This window comes from Lagenorhynchus albirostris, chromosome 9 (assembly GCF_949774975.1).
Source record: "Lagenorhynchus albirostris chromosome 9, mLagAlb1.1, whole genome shotgun sequence".
NCBI classification, from domain to species: Eukaryota; Metazoa; Chordata; class Mammalia; order Artiodactyla; family Delphinidae; genus Lagenorhynchus; species Lagenorhynchus albirostris.
Window position 1 is genome coordinate 9,472,103 of NC_083103.1, and position 22,672 is coordinate 9,494,774.

The 22,672-nt window shown below is 44.8% G+C and overlaps 1 protein-coding gene across 2 annotated transcripts in view; it reads left to right on the plus strand.

Moving 5' to 3' along the window:
* Positions 1–2,372: 2,372 nt before the first annotated feature.
* The window catches only part of RAB3IL1 (RAB3A interacting protein like 1), a 40,707-nt gene continuing 20,407 nt past the window's right edge, over positions 2,373–22,672 (plus strand). For both annotated transcript variants that reach the window (XM_060158973.1, XM_060158975.1), the window contains exon 1: positions 2,373–2,416. In XM_060158973.1, coding sequence (XP_060014956.1) covers positions 2,388–2,416 — 29 coding nt within the window. In that variant the 5' untranslated portion in view covers positions 2,373–2,387. The remainder of the gene's footprint in view (positions 2,417–22,672) is intronic.

A 22,672-nucleotide genomic window follows, 5' to 3' on the forward strand; every position in this document is an offset into this window, starting at 1 on the left:
CTGTGGTGGCCACTGGAGGGCGCCCTTGGCCAGCTGGCTTTGTCCTGGAAAGCCTCGTCCACTGGTCAGGGCCTGGGTGGACGGTGGAACTGGCACTGGATGGCACCTTCATCTCCTTGAGCCTGACAGGCAGCTATAGAGAGGGAGTTGGGAGACACTGGAGTCCTCCCTCCCTTTTCCTGAACCACAGGTTCCTTGGCAATTCCCCCAAATCCCAGCAGGACCAGCTGACTGTGCTACTCCAGCCCCCTTCCCTCCCAGATGCCCCAGGATATCCCCAGAGACACCCCATGAGCAGCTGCTCCTGGCCACACCCCACTGCTAAGACAGGCACACCCCAGGCATGTCACTGTCTTTCCCACTGGGTCTTGGCCGTGAAAATGTCCCCAGCCAGTCAGGCATGGCTCAGGCACACAGAAAGGCCACAGCAAGCACTGATTGACTCAAGCCATCTCGGACAAAGGCCCTAGGATTGACCCCTGCAAGGATGGGGCCCAACCCCATCAGTGTCGGTCTCTTCTGCTTTCCATTCCGCAAAGTAGTCAGTCAACAGACTATTTCCAGTGCCAAAACTGAGCCTAATCTGATTCCTGCCTCCAAGAACTCACGGTTAGTGAAGCAAGTCAGACAGAGAAAGACAAATACCATACGACATCACTTATATGTGGAATCCAAAAAAAGGCTACAAATGAACTTATTTACAAAACAGAAATAGTCACAGGTGTACAAAACAAACTTATGGCTACCAAGGGGGAAAGGGTGGGGAGGGATAAACTGGGAGATTAGGATTGACATATATATATATATAACTAGATATAAAATAGATCACTAATAAGAACCTACTGTATAGCACAGGGAACTCTACTCAGTACTCTGTAATGACCTATATGGGAAAAGAATCTAAAAAAGAGTGGATATATGTATATATATATAACTGATTCACTTTGCTGTACAGCAGAAACTAACACAACATTGTAAATCAACTATACTCCAATAAAAGTTAATTAAAAATTAAAAAAGAAAAGAACTCATGGTTAAGTAAAAACCAGGAAAACACTTAAATAACTAACACAGAGAGGCAAGGCCTAATATCTGTGCCAAGTACACAGAGGTCAGGGAAAGTTTTTCAGAGATGGGAGCATTTAAGTTGGGTCATGAAGCATGAGTAGGAGTTTGAGTTGAGAAGGATGGAAGAGCACTATATATCAGGAGTGCAGCCCATGAAAAGTCACAGAGGCATTACTGAGGGACAGTTAAGTATGGCATTATTATCCACATTTTATAGAGGAGGACACTGAAGTTCAAAGCCCACATTTTTTTTTTTTTTTTTGGCCTTGGCCGTACGGCTTGTGGGATCTTAGTTCCCGGACAAGGGATCGAACCCCGGGCTTTTGGCAGTAAAAATGCAGAGTCCCAGCCACTGGCCCGCCAGGGAATTCCCAAAGCCCGCCTTGTCCAAGGTAACGCGGTTATAAAGGGCCAGGTTGGAATGGGAATCTGTGTCTTCTGATTTTGAATCTGTGCCTTTTCCACCACCCATCATCACCTCTCCAGTGGAGGTCAGTTTCTGAGAGGGAGAGTCTTACCAGTTAGGGTAGTGGTCTCTGTTGGGGTGGAAGGGAGGTCCAAGGGATGGGGGATGCCTGGAAGAGACTTTGACTGCAGTAGAGCCCGTGCTCTCAAGCCCCCCAACAGAGAGCCATCTCCGGCGGCAGGCAGAACAGAGCTGGTCAGATGGGTGGAAGTTCTAGAGGCAGAATGCTATGGCCTTCTTATCTAGGATAACCATGGCAACAGGAGCATCACAGACGGCCTGCCACTGTGCCCTTCCAGGCCCTGTCTCAGCCGGGCAGGAAGGAGGGGACCCAGCTTGGCTGGGGGCAGTGACAGGGGGCCCTGGGGTGGGCCAGCCAGGCCTGGATGCTGCCCAGGCTCTGTGTAGGGCACCTGCCAGCCCACAACCCTCTCTTGGGCCAATCACAGTACAAACAGGACAGAAGCCAAGAAAGAAAAGAAGAGGTCTTGGCACAGCTGGACAGGGGTGGTGAGGGAAACTGCCAGCCTGGGGCCTGGAATCAAGACAGACAACACCTCTACCCTGGGGCCAGGCAGCCCTGATCCCTGAAGGGCCACATAGACTCAACATACAAAGATATGAACACGTGAGCTCTGATTCCTGCAGGAAGACGACAGAGACCAGGAGAGGCAGAGAGAGGCTGGGACACGCCCAGGTCCAGCTCCACCAAGCCCAGTCCTGCCAAAGACAACAGAATAGCCCGAATAGGAATTCTGGGATAGGCCAGAGCTGGCCCAGCTACAGACACAAGGCGAGAGCATTCACCACAGCCTTCGGGAGAACACTGGGATCTCCAAGATACCCCGTCCCCATGGACTCTACCCCCCTGAGGCCAGCCAGGTGAGGCACAGACGCCAACCACACCCCCAGCCCACCAGCTCAGGACCGGGGCTAATGGGCAGGGGAGGAAGAAGAGGAGCGTCCCAGGGCAGGGCTCCCCGAGGGTACTGCACTGGGTGCGAGAGCACAGGATGCTGTCATGCATTCACCACAAGTCAGGAGCCTCAGCTTTCCTCATCTGTCCAATGGGCATGTTAGCAGTTTCACATGCTGTAGACAAAGAAAGCAAGGCGTAGAGGCAGAAGTCGACTTGCCTCGAGTCACAGAAATTAGAGTTGGAGCTGGGAGGTATAACACATCATGGTCTAGGTCAGAGCAGTGTGTCTTTTCACTGTTCCAGCAGGTTCCTGAGTTTCGGTTCCACAAGCAAGCACTAAATACCAGCTGAGCTGAGTGCTGTGCTGGGTATCGTGGGAGGAAAAGGGAACAAGAAACAATGGCTTCTCCGGTGACTCAAGCACTTACTGGGTGCCAGGCAGTGCACTAAGTGCTTTTTAGAAATGATCTCAGCTCGGGACTTCCCTGGTGGTCCAGTGGCTAAGGCTCCCAATGCAGGGGGCCTGGGTTTGATCACTGGTCAGAGAACTAGATTCCCCAGTGCCACAACTAAGAGTTCACATGTCCCAGCACCCTCAGCTAAGACCCAGTTCAGCCAAATAAATAAATATTTAAAAAGAAAAGAAAAAAAAAAAAGAAATGATATCGGCTCATCATCAGAACTGGGGAATAGGAAGTGTTATCTACCCTGTGACAGGTGGTTGTCGAGCCCAGAAAGAAAGTAAGTAACGTGCCTAAGTCTCCACTCAAACCCAAGTCTGTGTGGTCCCCAGCCCTAGAGGTAATGACTGTGAAAGCTGTCTCCTGGCCCGAGGTTGCTGACCACCAGGCCGCCTGGGGTAAGGCCGCCTGTCAGGGTTGCCCTGGAGGGGGATTCCTGTACCAGGCGGGCGACTGGACTAGGCAGCCTGCTCTGCGTCTGCGTCTTCCAGGGGAGCCTTCCTCAGGAGACGGCCAGACCCAAGGGCAGTGGGGGAGGACAGCACAAGGGCAAGCCGTCGAGGAGTGAACCACGGGGGTGACTGTCTGCTGGGCCAACAGGACGGCCAAGCAAGCGGCCTTGAGTTGTCTTGATGGGCCTCAGACACAGGTTGCCTGGCATCCCCAGCTCCAACCTCTCTCTACCCCAGGCCAGGGCTCCAGAGTTAGCAAGTAAAGCTACAGGACAGTCAGCGACATATGAATTCCAGATAAATAATGAATAACTTTTTAGTGTAAATATGTCCTGCACGACGTAAGCTCCCTGGGGAGGCGTCCAGAAGCAATGGTCCTTTCTGTGCTAGCCCTCCTGCAGCTGACTTCTAGAGCCTGGCTGCCTGGGGCGTGGGAGCGGAGGGTTGGGAGGTGTCTGTGGCCCAGTTGCAAAAACATCATTTGGAAGCTTTTTTTTTTTAAACAAACTTGTTTATTTATTTTTGGTTGCATTGGGTCTTCGTTGCTGCATGAGGGCTTTCTCTAGTTGCGGCGAGCAGGGGCTGCTCTTCGTTGCGGTGCGCGGGCTTCCCACTGCAGTGGCTTCTCTTGTTGCGGAGCATGGGCTCTAGGCGCGCGGGCTTCAGTAGTTGTGGCTTGCAGGCTCTAGAGCGCAGGCTCAGTAACTGTGGTGCACGGGCTTAGCTGTTCCGCGGCATGTGGGATCTTCCCGGACCGGGGCTCGAACCTGTGTCCCCTGCATTGGCAGGTGGATGCTTAACCACTGCGCCACCAGGGAAGCCTAGAAGCGTTTTTAGAAATGAAATAAACTAGACTCCCAGAATCCCAGGCCCCACCCTGGACCTACTCAATTAGAATCTGTATTTTAACAAGGTCCCCAGGAGATTTGCGTGGACATGAGAGTTTGAGAGGCTAGCTTCAGACGATGACAACAGAGATAAGGGAGATTTATTATTGTACTAAGTGTTTATTGTAAACACTTAGGAAAATATAGAGCAGCAAAAAAACCCCGCAAATCACCAAAGGTATCAGTTTGATGTATTTCGTTCCAGTCTTTTTTTTTTTAATATTGAGGTAAAATCCACATCCTATAAAATTCACTATTTTAATCATTTTAAGTGAACAATTCAGCGGCTTTTAGTTTATTCAACCATCACCACTATCTAATTCCAGGACATTTCTGTCATCCTGAATGGAAATTCAGTACCCATTACTCAGTCACTTATTCATCCTTCTCTCCAATCCCTAGCAACCATTAATCTGCTTTCTATCTCTATAGATTTGCCTATTCTTGACCTTTTATATAAATGGAATCACACATATTTGCCCTTTTGTGTCCGGTTTCTTTCACTTAGAGTAATGTTTTCAAGATTCATTCATTTCCTATCATGGATCAGTGCTTCATCCTTTTTGGGTTGAATAACATTCAGTTGTATGGATGTATCACAATGTATTTATTCATCAGTTGCTGGACATTTGGATTCTTTTCATTCTTTGTCTATTATGTATATTCATGTACAAGTTTTTTTTTTTTTTAAACTTCTGTCTTCAATTCTTTTGGGTATGTACCTAGGAGTGGAATTGTTGGGTCATATGGTAATTCCATGGTTAACTTTTCAAGGAACTACCAAACTGTTTTCCACAGTGACTGTATCATTTTACACTCCTACCAGCACTCTATGAGGGTTCCAATTTCTCCACATCCTCTCCAACACTTGTTATTTCCCCTTTTTTTTAAAAAAATAAAGCCATCCTAGTGGGTGTGCAGTGGTATCTCATTGTGGTTTTGATTTGCACTTCCTTAATGACAAATGATGTTGAGCATCTCATGTGCCTGTCATTTGTATATTTTCATTGGAGAAATGTCTATCCAAGTCCTTTGCCCATTTTTCAATTGGATGATGTTCTCATTGTTGAGCTGTAAGAGTTCTTTGTATATCCTGATTACTAAACCCTTAAAGGATGTATATGTATCTCATAAGATTTACAAATATTTTCTCTCATTCCGGGTTGTCTTTTCATCTTCTTGAGAATGTCCTTTGATGCACAAAGATTTTAACATTTTGATGAAGTCTAGTTTATTTTTTCTTTTGTTGCTTGTGCTTTTGGTGTTGTATCTAAGAAACCATTGCCAAATCCAAGGTTATAAAACTTTTCCTATAATAAGTATAAAATATTTATTTAAAAAAACCAAAAATTATCCTTAAGTTCTTTTTGAAGAGTTTTAAAGCGTTAGTGCTTACATTTAGGTCTTTGACCTATTTTGAGTTAATTTTTGTATATGGTGTGAGGTAAAGGTCCAACTTCACTCTTTTGCATGCAGATATCCAGTTATTCAAGCACCATTATTTGAAAAGATTATTCTTGCCCCATTGAATGGTCTTGAAACTCTTGTTGAAAATCAATTGACAGTAGTTGTATAGGCTTATTTCTGGACTCTCAATTCTATTCCTTTAATCTAAAAATCTATCCTTATGTCAGTACCACACTGTTTTTATTGTGTAGCTTTGTAGAAGTTTTAAAATCAGAAAGCGTGAGTCTCCAACTTTGTTTTACCTTTTCAAGAATGTTTTGACATTCAGGGTCCCTTGAAATTCCGTATAAATTTTCAGATCAACTTGCCTATTTTTGTAAAAAAGGCAGTTGGCATTTTGATAGAGATTGCATTGAATCTGTAGATCACACTGCTTTCTTTTCAATATTGTCTTCCACTCCATGAGCATGGGATGTCTGTTATTAAGATCTTCTTTAATTTCTTTCAACACTGTTTTCAGTGTATTTGTTAAATTTATTTCTAAGTATTGTATTATTTTGATACTATTTTAAATGGAATTGTCAATTTTAAATGGGATTATTGTCTTAATTTTAAGATTGTTCATTGCTAGTATAGAAATATAACTGATTTTTGTATGTTGATCTTATATTGTACAACTTTGCTGAATTCACTTACTAGGTGTAATAGTTTCTGCGTTAGGATTTTTTTAAATAAATTTATTTATTTAATTTATTTACTTTTGGCTGCGTTGGGTCTTGTTGCTGTGCACTGACTCTCTCTAGTTGTGGCGAGCGGGGGCTACCCTTTGTTGCAGTGCCCAGGCTTCTCATTGCAGTGTCTTCTCTTGTTGCGGAGCACAGACTGTAGGCACACGGGCTTCAGTAGTTGTGGCACGTGGGCTCAGTAGTTGTGGCTCACAGGCTCTAGAGCACAGGCTCTGTAGTTGTGGTGCATGGACTTAGTTACTCCACAGCACTTGGGATCTTCCCAGACTAGGGCTCGAACCTGTGTCCCCTGCATTGGCAGGTGGATTCTTAACCACTGTGCCACCAGGGAAGCCCTGAGTTAGGATTTTTTTTTTAATATTTACTTATTTATTTTGGTTGCTTTGGGTCTTAGCTGTGACAGGAGGGCTCCTTAGTTGTGGCATGTGAACTCTTAGTTCTGGCATGCATGTGGGATCTAGTTTCCCGACCAGGGATCGAACCTGGGCCCCCTGCATTGGCGTCTTAATCACTGTGCCAACAGGGAAGTCCCAAGGATTTTTTATCTATAAGATCATGCCATCTGTGAATAGAGATAGTTTTACTACTTCCTTTCCAATCTGGATGTCTTTTAATTCTTTTTCTTGCCCTAGTTAAAACTTCCAGTAAAATGTTGACTAGAAGTGGCAAAACCAGACATCCTTATATTGTTTCCGATCTTAGGAGGAAAGCTCTCAGTCTTTCACCATTAAGTATGATATTAACTGTGGGTTTTCAAAGATGTCCTTTATCAAGCTGAGGAAGTTCCCTTCTAGTCCTAGTTTTATGAGTGTTTCTATCATGAAAGAGTGTTAGGTGTTTTTTTCCCCACCTTTTTTTATTGTGGTAAAATATCTTTAACATAAAATATACCATCTTAACCATTTCTAAGTGTACAGTTCAGTGGTATTAAATATATTTATAACGTACAACCATCATCACTCTCTATCTCTGAAACACTTTTCTTCTTGTGAAATGGAAACTCTAAACCCATTAAACAATAACTCCCCACTCCCCCAGTCAGTGGCAAACACCATTCTACTTTGTCTCTATGATTTTGGCTACACTGAGTATTTCATATAAGTGGAATCATACAGTGTTAGTCTTTTTGTCACTGGCTTATTTCACTCAGCATAATATCCTCCAGGTTCATTCATAAGGGTGTTGGGTTTTATCAAATTATTTTTCTGTATCCGTTGAGATGATCATGTGGTTGTTTTTCTTCATTCCGTTAACACAGTACATTACATTGATTAATTTTTATATGTTGATTCACCCTTGTAATTCCTGGGATAAATCTCACTTGGCTGTGAAGTATGATTCTTTTAATATGTTGCTGGATTCAATTTTCTAGTATGTTGGGGCATTATAGTGGTGGTGGGGGGGAAAGGGTTATTATGGGATTATATGAAACCATATGTGTGAAACTTTTGAAAATTGTAGAGCACTATAGAATTTAAAGAATCTTTTATTCAATTAAAAAAAGAGGGGCATCCCTGGTGGCGCAGTGGTTGAGAGTACGCCTGCCGATGCAGGGGACGCGGGTTCGTGCCCTGGTCCGGGAGGATCCCACGTGCTGCGGAGCGGCTGGGCCCGTGAGCAATGGCCGCTGAGCCTGCGCGTCTGGAGCCTGTGCTCCGCAACGGGAGGGACCACAACAGTGAGAGGCCCGCGTACCGCAAAAAAAAAAAAAAAAAAATTTAGAAGTTTTCAGCTATTATTTCTTCAAATATTCTTTTCCCCCATTTCTCTTCCTCCTCTCTTTCTGAGACTTCCATTATGCATATGTTAATAACGTATGCTTGGTGGTGTCTCACAGATTAGGCTCTATTCATTTTTTTCATTCTTCTTTTTCTTTTTTCTGCTTCTCAGACTGGGTCATCTCAATTGACTTATCTTCAAGTATGCTGACTCTTTCTCCTACCTGCTCAAATCTGCTGTTGAACTTCATTAGTGGATTTTTCATTTCAATTAGAATTCTTCAACCCTAGAACTTCTAGTTGTTTCCTTTTTATAACTTCCGTCTCTTTATTGATATTCTCTATTTAGTGTGATGTTCTCATGGTTTCCTTTAGTTCTTTGTACATGGTTTCCTTTAGGTCTTTGAAAATATTTTAAATAGTTGATTTAAAGTCTTTGTTTACTAAATCCAATATCTGTGTTTCCTCAAGGACAGTTTTTTTTCCCCCATGTATAGGTCATGCTTTCTTATTTCTTTGCATGCATCATAACTTTGGTTCTAAACTGGACATTTTTAGTATTATAATGTAGCAACTCTGGAAATCAGATTCTTTACCATGCGAGGCCTTGTTCTTGCTGCTTGTAGTAGAAATTGTTTGTTAGTTGATTAACTTTTCTGAACTAATTTTGTAAAGTTTATTTTTTGCTGTCTGTGGCCACCAAAGTCTTTTCCATTAGCTTAGTGGTCAGCTAGTGATCTGACAGAGATTTCCTTAAATGCCTGAAACAACAGCCATGAAAGTCTTTGCAGATGAGCTTGTATGTATGTTGGGACGTACCTTTAAATACTCAGCCAGGCAGTTTACAACTGCTTCAGCCTTCATTTCCTGCTTGCTCAGAGCCTGAAGCTCAGCTAGACATGAGATCTTAGAGCCTTCTCGTGTCTTTTCTGAGCATGCTTCTAGCCCTGGGCAGGCATGTGGACTTCTAGTCCCATGAATAGGTAGGTGCTTTTCAAAGCCCTTATCCCTAGAGCATCTCATTCTCCAGCCTTTCTTCCTAAGCTTTTTGGTTTGTTTGTTGTTTTCTCCAAATGTTACCCAGATGACAGCATCTATACAATAGACTTTGTATACGTTCAATAAATGCTCCCAAGGCAACAGAGTTCTGAATTGGGAAAAATAAGGTTAGTCCTTTGAGCCAGACGTCCAGGGAACCACCAGAGAGGTCAAAACAAACAACCACAGTTCTTTCAGTAGAAGGTCCATTCCACTCCCTCTAATGCTAAGAACAGGAACACAGGCTGTTGTCTTCAAGGCTACCACAGAGCTGGGGAGTGGGGGATGGGCCAGGGTAAGTTAAAATATCATAAAGTTCTCTTACTGAAATTCAGCTACTTATTTCTTGATTAAGTGTTCACCTGGTTGCTGTAAACTTTATTTTGTTTCCAGAGTTCTGATAAAGTTGATTCTGACAGTTTTGCAGTTTATTAGCTGCTTTTGTGAAGAGATGAACTCTTGGAGTTCCCTACTCCATTTTCACTGACCTCCTCAGTCTTTTTTTTTTAAACACAGAATATTTTTACATAAAAATAATTATTTGGTATTTCAATTTTTTGCATCTTTTTCACTTAATGTTATACCATAAATATTTCTGTTTACCTGTATTATTCTTCATTATTATCCATTTTAGTAGATCATTTAGCAAATAGTTCTTGGGTACCACTTACCTGGTGGTCACTCTATGGAGACTGAGTATACAAAAATGAGTAAAACAAGGCCCTGCTCATATGGAGCTTATATTCTAGAAGGGAGAGAAATAAGAGTCATATAAATATTCATTCTTTTGAATGCTGTATAATATTCCACCATAAGAATATAACTCTGATAGGATGAAAAATGTCCCCCACCCCCGTAATATCAGGTCCTAATCCCAGAAACTTGTAAATGTTACCTTATATGGAAATGGGGTATTTGCAGATATGATTAAGTTCAGGGTCTTGGGATGTGGAGATTGTCAGGATTATCGGAGTGGGCCCTAAATGCAACCACATGTGTCCTTTTAAGAGGGAAGAAGAGGGAAATTTGACACGTACAGAAGGGGAAAAGGCAATGTGACAATAGAGGCAGAGACTGGAGCGAAGCCAACAGATGTCTGCAGCCACCAAAAGTTGGAAGGAGCAAGGAACGTATTCTCCCCTAGACCCTCCAGAGGAGCACAGACCTAGCAACATCTTGATTTTGGCCTACTCACACTAATTTTGGCCTCCAAAATGGTGAAAAATCAATTTCTGTTGCTTGAAGCCACCTAGTTTGTTACAGTTACCATAGAAACTAATACAGATGTTTGGAACTGAGAGTGGGCTGCTGCTGTAACAGATAGCTAATACCTGGAGATGGCTTCGCAATTGGGTAATGGGTAGAGGCTGGAAGAATTTTGAGAAGCATGATAGAAAAAGCCTAGATTGCCTCGAACAAACTATTGGTAGAGATATGGATGTTTAAGGCTCTGCCAGTGAGGGCTCAGACCAGAATGAGGAAAATGTTACTGGAAACTGAAGGAGAGGTGATCTCTGTTATACAGCAGAAAAAATCTAGCTGAATTGTGTCCTACAGTGGTGAAGAGCTGCATTTTAAGTGATGAACTTGGATTTTAGCTGAGGCAATTTTGAAGAAAAATTTTAAAGATGTGACCTGGTTTCTTTTTGCTGATTATACTAAACTGTAGAAAAAAATATATTGAGAAAAGAACTGTTATGCAAAAAGGAACCAGTACTTGATTTTGGAAATTTGCAGCCTATCCAGGTTGCAAAAGATGTTAAATCAGGTGATTTACTGTTAGAAAACTGTGCTCTAGAGAGAAGGCCATGGGTGTGGTCGGACAGCCTTCTGCCAGTGCTGAGGATATTAGGTGTATGACTGTGGATCCACTCAACCATCTCAGCAGAAGCCAGGGATAAAAGATGATACTTTCCAGGAAAGATCTGTGGGAGACTCTAATGATGTGAGTCTCTGTGACATACAAAGGAGACCCATAAGGCCTTGGAGAATGTTATACCGGCAGAAATGCTGCCAGCTTGAACTGAAAGTAACAGAGGCAATGAAATGAGGGAAGGCTGTTGGACTCCCAAAATTCTACAGGCAGGAGATGGGTTTATAAAACTACTCAGCTTCAACCATTTGCTTGCCTTTAAGAAAAAGGAAAAATGACTCAAAGGGAAGAGTCTCAGGCCCAGAGGGCAGAGCCTCAGGCCTAGAAATCAGAGCCAAGGATGCAGAGGCTGGAACTGTGAATGACAGATTCACCTAGGCCTTGAAAAAAACTAATGAAATTTGCCCTTTATCTCTTCCATTTTCTTTCTTTTGGAATAGGAATGTCTATAACTGTTATACCGTGCCTGTCCCACCATTGTATTTTGGGAACAGACAACTTATTTCTCGTGTCACGGTTCCAGAGATGGAGAGGAATTTTTTCCCCAGAATAAATCATACCCAGAGTCTCACTTATTCTCGGTTTAGATAATGAGATTAGGGATTCTGAGCTGATTATAGTTAGATGAGATTTTGGATTTGAGTTGATATTTTGATGGATTAAGACTTTTGAAGATGTTGGGATGGGTTAAATGTATTTTGCTTGTGTAAAAGGAGAACGTTTTGGGGCCGGGGGCAGGCTCTAAATGCAATCATGTGTGTAATAAGAGGGAGGCAGAAGACAGACAAAAGGGAAGGCAATGTGAAGATGATGGAGAAATTGTGAGGCTGTGAGACAAGGAATGCCAGCCACCACCATAAGCCAGAAGAAACAAAGAACAGGTTCTCCCCTACAGCCTCCAGAGGAAGCATGGACCTACTGACATCTTGATTTTCATCCAGTGATACTAATTTTGGACTTCTTGCATCCAGAATGGTGGAGGACGAAATTTCTGTTTTAAGCCTCTGTAACTTTTTAGAGTTGCTATAGGAAGCTAATATGATACCACAATGCATTTATCCAGTCTCTGCTCATTGGACATTTGGATTGCTATTATGAATAGCCTTGTACATGTCTCCTGGTGCAAATGTGCTTGAGTTTTACCAGTTTACACTCCTACCAACGCTATAGTTCCTGTTGATCCACATTTTGTTTATCATTTCATATAATCAGATTTCTTAATTGTTGCCAATCCTAGTGAGTATGAGATAGTGTCTCACTGTGGTTTTATTTGAATTTCCCTGATTACCAGTGTGATTAGGCTTGAGTATCTCTTCAAATTCGTATTGGCCATTTGTAATGACTCTTCTATGAAATGCATGTTCATGTCTTTGCCTATTTTTCTAATGAATTATTTTATGTATTTTTATTGACTTATAGGAGTTCCTTTTATAGTCTAGATACTAAAATTTTGTTGGTTATGACTTATCTTTTTACTAGCTGTTCCTTCTGGGCTTTACACATTTTTATATTGCTAAATAACATGTGTGTACTGACAACTTTTTTAAAAATTTATTTATTTTATTTATTTATTATTTTTGGCTGCATTGGGTCTTCATTGCTGCACGCGGGCTTTCTCTAGTTGCGGCGAGCAGGGCTACTCTTTGTTGCAGTGCGTGGGCTTCTCATTGCGGTGGCTTCTCTTGTTGCAGAGCACGGGCTCTAGGCACGCGGGCTTCAGTAGTTGTGGCTGGCGGGCTCTAGAGCGCAGGCTCAGTAGTTGTGGCGCACAGGCTTATTTGCTCCGTGGCTTGTGGGATCTTCCCAGACCAGGGCTTGAACCCGTGTCCCCTGCATGGGCAGGTGGATTATTAACAACTGCACCACCAGGGAAGCCTGACAACTTGTTATTAATTGTTTAACCTATTGACTTATTTAGTAGATGAGGATTTAATTATCTGATACCACTGCGGGTTAAAAATTAGTGTTTAAGTGAACATTTGGCGTTTATATATTTATGCCTACTCAAATATTATTCATAGCTGAGCACTAATATGACTATATTTTGTACTTTTAGTTTTCTCTAAAGTTAGTAACTGTCATTTTTTAAAATTGTTCAGGTTTCTTTGTACCTAGTGCTCATTCTTCCCACACCTTCCAGTATTTTCAATCACATCAGTTAATCTATCCATTCCAATGATTTTTCCTTGGAGACATTATTCCTAGTGACCATGGTTCTCCTCTGTCTAGGCAGGTTACTCTCCATACTGCTACACAGCCATTGTCCTGGGGCTTTGCCGTCGTCCTTGGAATAATCTTCCCCATTCACCTGGGTTGGAGTCCTTGTTTTCCTGTATCCTCTTTCTTTCTTATGGTTTTACCCTTCTGTTTTGGTGGAACACACCCTGTAAGAGTTCACGAGTTCAAAGTAGTGGTACAGTGGCAGAAGGCATGGTGATGATTGCTCTTAACATACCGACTTCTTGATCTTCTCTCTTCCAGTTTGGTCTGATTGCCGTCGTTGCCTACACAGAATCCCAGCATCTGCTCTCACAATCATCCTGAAGATTCCCTTCCCTTTAGTCCTTTGTTGGCTTTCCAGTCTCCTGACCTATAGGGTTTTTCCCTTGGTTCCCCCCTCATTTTGCTGAAGTGCATCCTTCAGTGGTTCTTGAGAAAGAGTACGTGAAAGTTAAAATTTTCAAGACCTTGCACGTGAACTTGAATGATAGTTTATTTGGCATAGAGTTCTAGGTTGGAAATAGTTTTCCTTCAGAATCTTGAAGGCATTTTTCTCCATTGTTTTGTTGCTTCTGGTGTTGCTATTGAGAAGCCAAAATCCATTCTGATTCTAGGTCCTTTGTTGTGGTTATTATTGTGTTTCTGGAAGCTTGTAAAATCTTCTTTTTGCCCCCAGTTTCCTGAAAATGTACAATGATGTATCTTAGTGTTTTCATTGACTCTACTAGGCACAGTGTGGACCTTTTCAGTTTGAAAAATCCTATCCTTCAGTTTGGGGAAGTGATCTCAAATTATTTATTTGATGTTTTTATCTCCATTTTCTTCTGTTCTCTCTTTCTGTAATCCTTGTAATGCAGATAGTGAGTTTCCTAAATTTCGCCTTGAATTTTCTAATCCTTTTTCTATTTCTTTATTTTTATTTTATTTCTTTATTTTGGGGGGATATTCCCTTAGCCCCTCTTCAGAGTTTTTCTTTTCAGCTGTCATATTTTTTTTAAAAAGGTTAATTTTTTTTTTTTTTTTTTTTTTTTGCGGTACACGGGTCTCTCACTGTTGTGGCCTCTCCCATTGCGGAGCACAGGCTCTGGACGCGCAGGCTCAGCGGCCATGGCTCCACGGCACGGGGGATCTTCCCGGACCGGGGCACGAACCCGCGTCCCCTGCATCGGCAGGTGGACTCTCAACCACTGCGTCACCAGGGAAGCCCACCAAGAGTTCTTTTTGTTCTCTCAGCTTTCACTTGTATAAAATCATGTTCTTATTTCATGAATGCAATACCTCCTTTTGCTCTCTCTGAGGGATATTAATGATAGGGGGGACTTTTTGTTTGTTTTTTGAGGGTTTTTTTCCTTCTCAGAGTCTCTGTTTCCTGCAAGTTGCTTTTTTTCTGCTTACTAGGTTTGACTTCCTTCATGTTAGAGGTTCTCCTTCGTTGTCTTATAGTCTTTGGTTGTCTGCTCGTTATTATATATTTTTTAATACTTTTTTTCTTTCTTTCTTTAGGGCTGCGTCAGGTCTTACTTAGTTGCAGCAAGTGGGCTTCTCTCTAGTTGTGGCGTGCGGGGTTTTCTCTTCTCTAGCTGTGGTGCGCAAGCTCCAGAGTGCACGGGCTCTGTAGTTTGCAGCACGTGGGCTCTCTAGTTGAGGCGTGTGAGCTCAGTAGTTGTGGCGCGCTGGCTTAGCTGCCCCGCAGCATGTGGGATCTTATTTCCCCGACCAGGGATCGAACCCATGTCCCCTGCATTGGAAGGCAGATTCTTTACCACTGGACCACCAGGGAAGTCCCTGTCTGTTCATTATTAAGAATGGGAGCTTAAAAATTGATGGGAAGCTCTAAGCATGTTGACTTTGACCTTCACAGTATGGTGTTCCAATGGGGCATTTCATGGGTAACACTAATCTTAGGGTCTTTAGTCCTCTCTTCTTGGGCTGGCCTGAGTCCCCATGGAAGGTTCATCCAACCTGCTGCCTGGAGGGTAAAAATCTGGCTGCCACTATTCTGACTGCTTGGTAAGGGAAGAGGGTTTAGGGCCAGGGAAGGGGGTGGTGTCTCAGTTTTCAACTTGTATGCAATCACTTAATCCCCTTAGTCAGCTATTGTCCCAAAGACTGTTTTACCGTCTCCAGAGAACAAATTTCCAGTCTTCTGTTAGACTCAGAAAGGGGAAGTTGCTTAGTGGCATGAAGTAGGGGAGAGGATACAGGGATCTAATTTCTTCTCAATCAGCTTTGATCTAGAGCTTCACGTTTTAGCCTTTACTACCAATGCTAGAGGTCTCTGTTGCTGCCAGTTTCTGATACTTTGCTTCCTTAAATCTACTCATAATTGAGAGAGATTTGTTGATACCTCACACTGTAATGACAGATTTGTCTAATTTGCCCCTGTAGCTTTAAGGATTTTTGCTTTAAATATTTTTAGACTTTTTTATTAGGTGTATACTAATATAGAATTGTTATATCTTTCCTGGTGAATTTAACTTTTATTTTACTTAACATTGTCGTCACTTCATCATTACTGCATAGTGACTACCTTTAATAATACTTTTTGTCTTAAAGTTCAGTTATTAATATAGATATACCACCTTTCTTTTGCTCTGTATTTTCTTCATATAACTTTTTTCTTTTTAATAATATGTTTTATTAAAGTATAGTTATTTACAATGTTGTGTTAATTTCTACTGTACAGAAAAGTGATTCAGTTATACATATGTATACATATGTACATATATACATATATATACATTCTTTTTCATATTCTTTTCAAGTATTGTTTATCACAGGCTATTGCATATAGTTCCTTGTGCTATACAGTAGAACCTTGTTGTTTATTCATATAACTTTTTTCAGTCTCAACCTTTTCATATTCTTATGCTTTGGTGGGTCAGGTGTGTGGGTTTTTTAAACTACTTTAAGCATTTAAGTGTACAGTTTAGTGACAATAAGTACATTCATATTGTTGTGTAGCCATCATCCAACTCCAGAATATTTTCCTCTTCCCAAACTGAAACTCTGAATCCATTAAACAAATGTTGATGTCTATCTGCGCTTTACTTTCTTTTTTTTTTTTTTTTAAAGAATCAATTTTATTTATTTTTGGCTGTGTTGGGTCTTCGTTGCTGTGCTCGGGCTTTCTCTAGTTGCGGCGAGCAGGGGCTACTCTTCGTTGCGGTGCGGAGGCTTCTCATGCGGTGGCTTGTTGTGGAGCACGGGCTCTAGGCGCACAGGCTTCAGTAGTTGTGGCACACGGGCTTCGTTGCTCCGCAGCATGTGGGATCTTCCCAGACCAGGGCTCGAACCTGTGTTCCCTGCATTGGCAGGCAGATTCTTAACCACTGCACCACCAGGAAAGTCCCTGTGCTTTACTTTCTATTCTTGATTTTATAGACCTCATAGACCTCATAAGTCTATGCTCTATATCTCTTTTCAACTTCTTTTTCAAATTTGCCATATCTGTGTGTACTTTTCTGTTACTTTTTGATTATTTATATATATTTTCCAGGACTCTAATTCTCTCTTTGGCTCTGTCTAATCTATTTAACCCATTCTTTTGGAGATATACATCTATATCTACACTTCATTTGGTCATTCAAAAATCTGTTTGGTTCTCTTTAATAATCACTTGTTTATTTATCTTAAGTTCATACATAACCTTTCTATAATGTACATAGGACCTGAGTATCCGGGGTTCTATAGCATCTAAATCTGTTCTATGTTGTTTCTTCTGATTCTCACTCATAGTGGCTAGCCTCCTTCTGTGCTGGCGATCTCTGATTGGGAGCTCATTACTTGGTATTAACCAATGGGAATCTTCTTACCTGTATTTGGACACTTCCCTCCAAAGGGGATTTGCCTCTGCTTCTGCCAGGAGCCAGAGGGTGCCACCAGCATGGGACACTTCAGTCCTCCTTGAGGGCCCTGGCTTCGTATAGTTGCCCAAGATCCAGCTTCCCCAGCTCCTCCTGGCCAAGCTCCCAGCTTCATTCTAACTTTTCTTTTGGAGGCAGGAAGTGGGTTTTGGAGATCTTGGAAGACAACAGGGCCTCAAGGAATCATGGCCTCTCTTTGTGGGATATTCTTTTTCTGTAGCAAGAAGGTTCCTCACTGCTCTAAGTCCACCAAATGAGAAGAAGCAGAAATTTTCCAATCCAGGGACTTCCCTGGCAGTACAGTGGTTAAGGCTTCGTGCTTCCACTGCAAGGATGCAGGTTCGATCCCTGGTTGGGGAGTTAAGATCCTGTGTGCCGCGAGGCCAAAAAAAAAAAAAAATTCTCCAATCCATTCCACACACGTCTATAGTAGCCACCTTTTGGACATGCAGATCTGATCACATCACATCCCTGCTTAAACCCTTCAATGACTCCCTTTTGTCCTTAAGTATAAAGTTTGAACTCCTTGGGAATTCCCTGGCGGTCCAGTGCTTAGGACTCGGTGCTTTCATTGCCGGGGCCGGGTTCAATCCTTGGTCGGGGAATTAAGATCCCACGAGCAAAAAAGATAAAGTTTGGGGCTTCCCTGGTGGCACAGTTGTTAAGAATCTGCCTGTCAATGCAAGGGACACAGGTTCGAGCCCTGGTTCAGGAAGATCCCACATGCCACGGAGCAGCTAAGCCCATGCGCCACAACTACTGAGCCTACACTCTAGAGCCCGCGAGCCACAACTACTGAGCCCACGTGCCACAACTACTGAAGCCTGCGTGCCTAGAGCCCATGCTTGGCAACAAGAGCAGCCACGACAATGAGAAGCCCGCGCACCACAATGAAGAGTAGCCCCCGCTCACTGCAACTAGAGGAAGCCCGCGCACAGCAACGAAGACCCAACACAGCCAAAAAATAAATAAATAAGTTTATTTAAAAAAAAAAAAAAAGATAAAGTTTGAACTCCTTGCCCAGCTTACAAGGCCCCACCTGATCTTGCCTAGTTGCTCAATGTACTTCCCATCCTTGTACCTGTCACATTGTTACAATTAGATGTCTGAATCCCCCAACACACTCCTCCCCTGAACTGTATACTTCATGAGTGTAGAAACTTTGTCTTGTCCACTAATATCTCCTTGGCACCTGGCACAGGTGCTTATTAAATATTTGTCGAATGAATGAATGAATGAACACATTTACTGGGTGCCCAGTGTTTTTCTTACTGGTTTCTGTGAATTCTTTATCTTAAAGATGTTAACATTTTGCCATTCGTTGGGAATATTTTCGCCAGGCTATCTGGCTTTTAATTTTGGTGACTTTTTGGTGGAGGGAGGAACATAGAACATACATAAGTTTTACATTGTCATGTAAACAGATCTTCTTCTTTTGAGGGTTCTTCAAACGCTTCTAAGTTCAGAAAGTCTTGCCCTCCCTGGATGTTTGATGTGTCCCTTCTATTTTCTATGCACGCTGCTGTCGATTTCTTCTTCCCAAAACAGGGCTCCCATCATGCCACTCTCCTGCTTAAAAATGTTTAACTGTCTCCTTGGAGCCTTTAGTATAAACTTCAAACTCTTTAACTTGGCCTCCAAGGCTTTTCATGATTCATCCCGAGGCGGTCCATCTGATCTTTTGTTTACTGTCCCCCAACTTAGCCTGAGCAGAATGAAGGGATCCCTCCCTCTGTACCCTGCTCTCTCCCACCTCCCAGCCTTCGTTCCTGATGCTCCCTCTGCCTAGAATCCCCGTCTATCTATTTAATAATTATTTATTCTATATATTCATAATTATTACATAGTAAACTCCTGCTTATTCTTCAAGCCCTATTTTCTCTAAAAAGCCTCCACTTACCTCTCCTCCTGAGAGGATGAATGATGGAGGGATAAGAACATGAGCTTCTGGAATCAGATAAATCTGGATGAAAATCCTAGCTCCTTCCCTTGTTCACTGCGACCAAACCCTTTAAACTTTCCACATCTCAGTTCCTTCATCTTCGTTTTGTTTGCTTTCTTGTTTTTGGCTGTGCTGCATGGCTTGCAGGATCTTAGTTCCCTGACCAGGGATTGAACCCTGACTCCCTGCAGCAGAAGCATGGAGCCATAACCACTGGACCACCAGGGCATTCCCCCCTCCTTCATCTTTAAAATGGGAACAGAAAGCAATGAGAGGACCAGATGGGTGATTGCCAGGGTGAACGAAGTCCGATATCATGAATGCAAAGATCCTAGCATGGTCCCTACCCCACATTTTGGAAGGGAGTCATCTGCTGCCCTAGGGTCATACTCTCCCCCTCTAATCGTATTTGTCCCTCAAGGGTTCGGCTGGTTCTAATTGCATTAGGTGGCTGAGTTTTCCTGCTCTGGACCAGGGAGTGGGCAAACAGGTTCCACCTCAAAGAATCCAGCCCAGGCCCCCAGGCACCTTTGTGGGACACCCACACCCCTCTGGCGCAAAAGGAATCCCCTCCTTCCTTTCTTGTGAGCTCCAGTGGTTTTGTCCCTGGGAGATATTTAAGTCTCCAAAGAGGCCCACCAGCCAGCGCTCTCTGCCCCTTGCCATCAGCACCCAAGATGATGATGAGTCAAGTAGAGCAAGAGTAATCCTCCCAGTTTAAAGGTGGGTAAACTGAGGCTCAGGCTATCTTCCAAATAGCTGGGTCTAGAACTTGTGTGGCTTCTCAAGGGGCTCTGGGAGGCCTGGACGGCTGTGGTGGGGAACCTGGGGAGAGCTCTGACCCCAGAGTAGGAGATGGTACAGGAACCCTGGCTCTCATGGCCTCCACCCCTTGTGCTCGATGGGTTGGTGCCACTCTCGGAGGCTGGTGGGGAGCTCAGTGTCTGTGTAAGCTTCGTGAACCTAGAGTACTATGCTGGAGTAGGTTGTTTTGTCTGTGTTGTCTGGGGAGAGTAAGGATGACAGTTCGTTGGCTGGAGCGTGTGTGTGTCTTGGGGGCTGGGGGTGAGGGTGGGGACAACCTGGACAGAGAGAGAAGAGTGAGCTTAGGGTCAGGAGCCCTGGGTTGCAGCTCTACACCCAGCATGCTGTCACCTGGGATGAGCGCCTGCCCCCTCTGGACACCAACTGCCTTATCTGTAAAATGGGGGTGGTGGTAGATGGGCCGATCGCTGCCAGGGGATCAGACTACTGCCCTGGGCCCGGCTCCTCCCTGAGCCCAGACTGTCTTCTGGGCCTGACTTCACCCGATTGGCCCCCACAAATCTCTGACACCATTCTGCTGCCTCTTCCCTCTGTCCTGTCCTTCCCCCAGTGGCCTGGGCCCGACTCTGGCTCCCCACCATGGCGGGGGCGGGGGAGCTGGGCAGGCAGTGGTGCTGGTCAGGCCTGGGCGGGGGGCCTCCAAGCCCACAGCTGGCCTCTTGAGCCTCTTCCTGGAGCCAGCATCCTCTCCTCCCTCCCTCTTGACATCTGAGCCCGGGGATCCAGGGAGCTCTCGCCCTGCAAAACATTCCATCCAGTTGTCCAAACACTCTGCACAGCTGGCGGAGGGAGGGGCCCGAGCCTGGCTTTCAGGGAAGACTTGGGCTGTTGTTTTCATGGAAATGGCTGAGTCCTTACTCAGAGGGCCAGTCTGGGATGCTGGAAGTGGGTTCGCAGGGCTGAGAGGATAAAGAGCCCCCAACACGCCCTCCTGGGCTTGCCCAAGGCCTCCCTCACCAGGGCCCGGCCGCTGGTGGGAAGGATCCAGGCTGCCTCATGCCGATGCGAGGTGGCAGCCGGGCGCTGGCGGCCTTGTGACTGTCCCCTCGGAACTGGGCTTGGTGCGGTGGCGGGGGAAGGGCAGCAGGAATGGCTGAGAGAGCAGCCTGAGAGGTGACTTAGGGCAGCAGCTTTTCCGGGCAAGCAGTCCCAGACCTGGCTGCCTCTTGGTTCTGACCCACCAGTGACCTGGGATGAGTCCACAAGCCTCAGTTTCCTCACCTGCAACAGGAAGGGGTTGGGCTCCTTCTGCCTCTGATTTTCCTAAGTCACAGCGAAGGACAAGGTCCTCAGAGCTTCCCGTGCAGTCCCAGCTGTGCCTAAATGTCCAGAAAGTAGCCAGATTTTCTAGACAATCCCCAGAACAACTCTGACTCAGTTTCCCCTCTGAGAGGACAGCTGGGGCTTGGCAGGGAGGAACCATAGCCTGTACCCTTTGTCACCAGCCAGGCTCAGCCCCTTCACCTCCCGCCACGTCAGGGTGATGGGGAGACCCCCCCCCCGCCCCTTCACACATCCTGTTTTTCATTCATTGTTTCCAGGTGGGCCCAGAGGAAGGTGGAGGCACCGGAGAATCTAGCAGGAGGATCAGTGAGGAGCAAAAACAGGAAGAGGTTGGGAGCAGGCCATGGAAAATTCACTGCCAGGAAACAGAGGCCAGCATCTGGTTTGCATTAGGCTGAGAGAGCTTCGAAGCCCAAAGCTTGAGTGAGAGATATTGTTATCCATGCGCAGGGCAGGCGGGGTGTGACTACCCGTCAGGAACTGGCAGCTTCTCCCAGCGGGAACTCAGAGGCTGACAGGAAAAAAGAGGGAAGGCGAGGGAGAAGGGGACAGGAAACTCAGTGTCCACTGTGGCTGCCACCTCATGAATGTTATCTTCTTTGATATTCACAGCTTCACAGGGGAGAATTGTTCCCATTTTTATAGTTGTGGGGATTGAGTCCCAGAGAGGTTAAGTGACTTGCCCAAGGTCACACAGCCAAGGGAACGGCAGAACTCCCGATTAGAATTCAGGCCAAATGAGATAGGGTGGAACACTCAAACCATCCCACGGGTGGATTGAGGCTGACTGTGTGCCAGGCAAGGGGCCACTGAGGATTTGGTGATGAGCGCGGGCCAGCCTCTGCCCATGGGGTCACTCAGTTCATGTGGGGGGTGTCTGACAGTGCCATGGGGCACTGCTCATGACACAAGGTGGACCACGTGTCTGAGGGCTCCAGCCCAATGCCTGCAGAGGAGAAAGCAATCCAGAGGGGAAGGCTTCCTGGAGGAGGGGGTATGAGCAAAAGAGAATTTTATCAGAGGGGGTGGGTTGGAGTGGAGGATGCAGAGAGGGGGTAGTGTGAGGAATGTGGGAAGAGGGGGGTGTAGGGCATGTCTGGGCAATAGCAGCTGGCCTGATGTGCCTCAGAGGGAGAGATTTCACTTTATAGTTGGGGAAACTGCAGCATAGAGCCTAATGCGCCCAAAGGTCCACAGTCTGGGAGTGGGGTTGAATCCAACCTCTCTGACTCCATCCAGGTCTGCGTTCCCAACTGCTACACCATCTGGTCCCTTTTTGCTGGTGGTTAATAGTTTTAAGGGGATATTGAGGCCAGGGACCACAGGGCAGCGGGGGCCTTGCCCAAGGCCACACAGCCAACTAGTGACAGGGTCAAAGCTGGACAGGCTCTTTTCAACTTGCCAACCTGAGTGGGAAGAGGACAGGCAGCCCCATCCACGGGCCCGGTAAAAACCTGGGGCCTTAGGTATGTAGAGGGAGGCTCTCACTTCCCTTCAAGT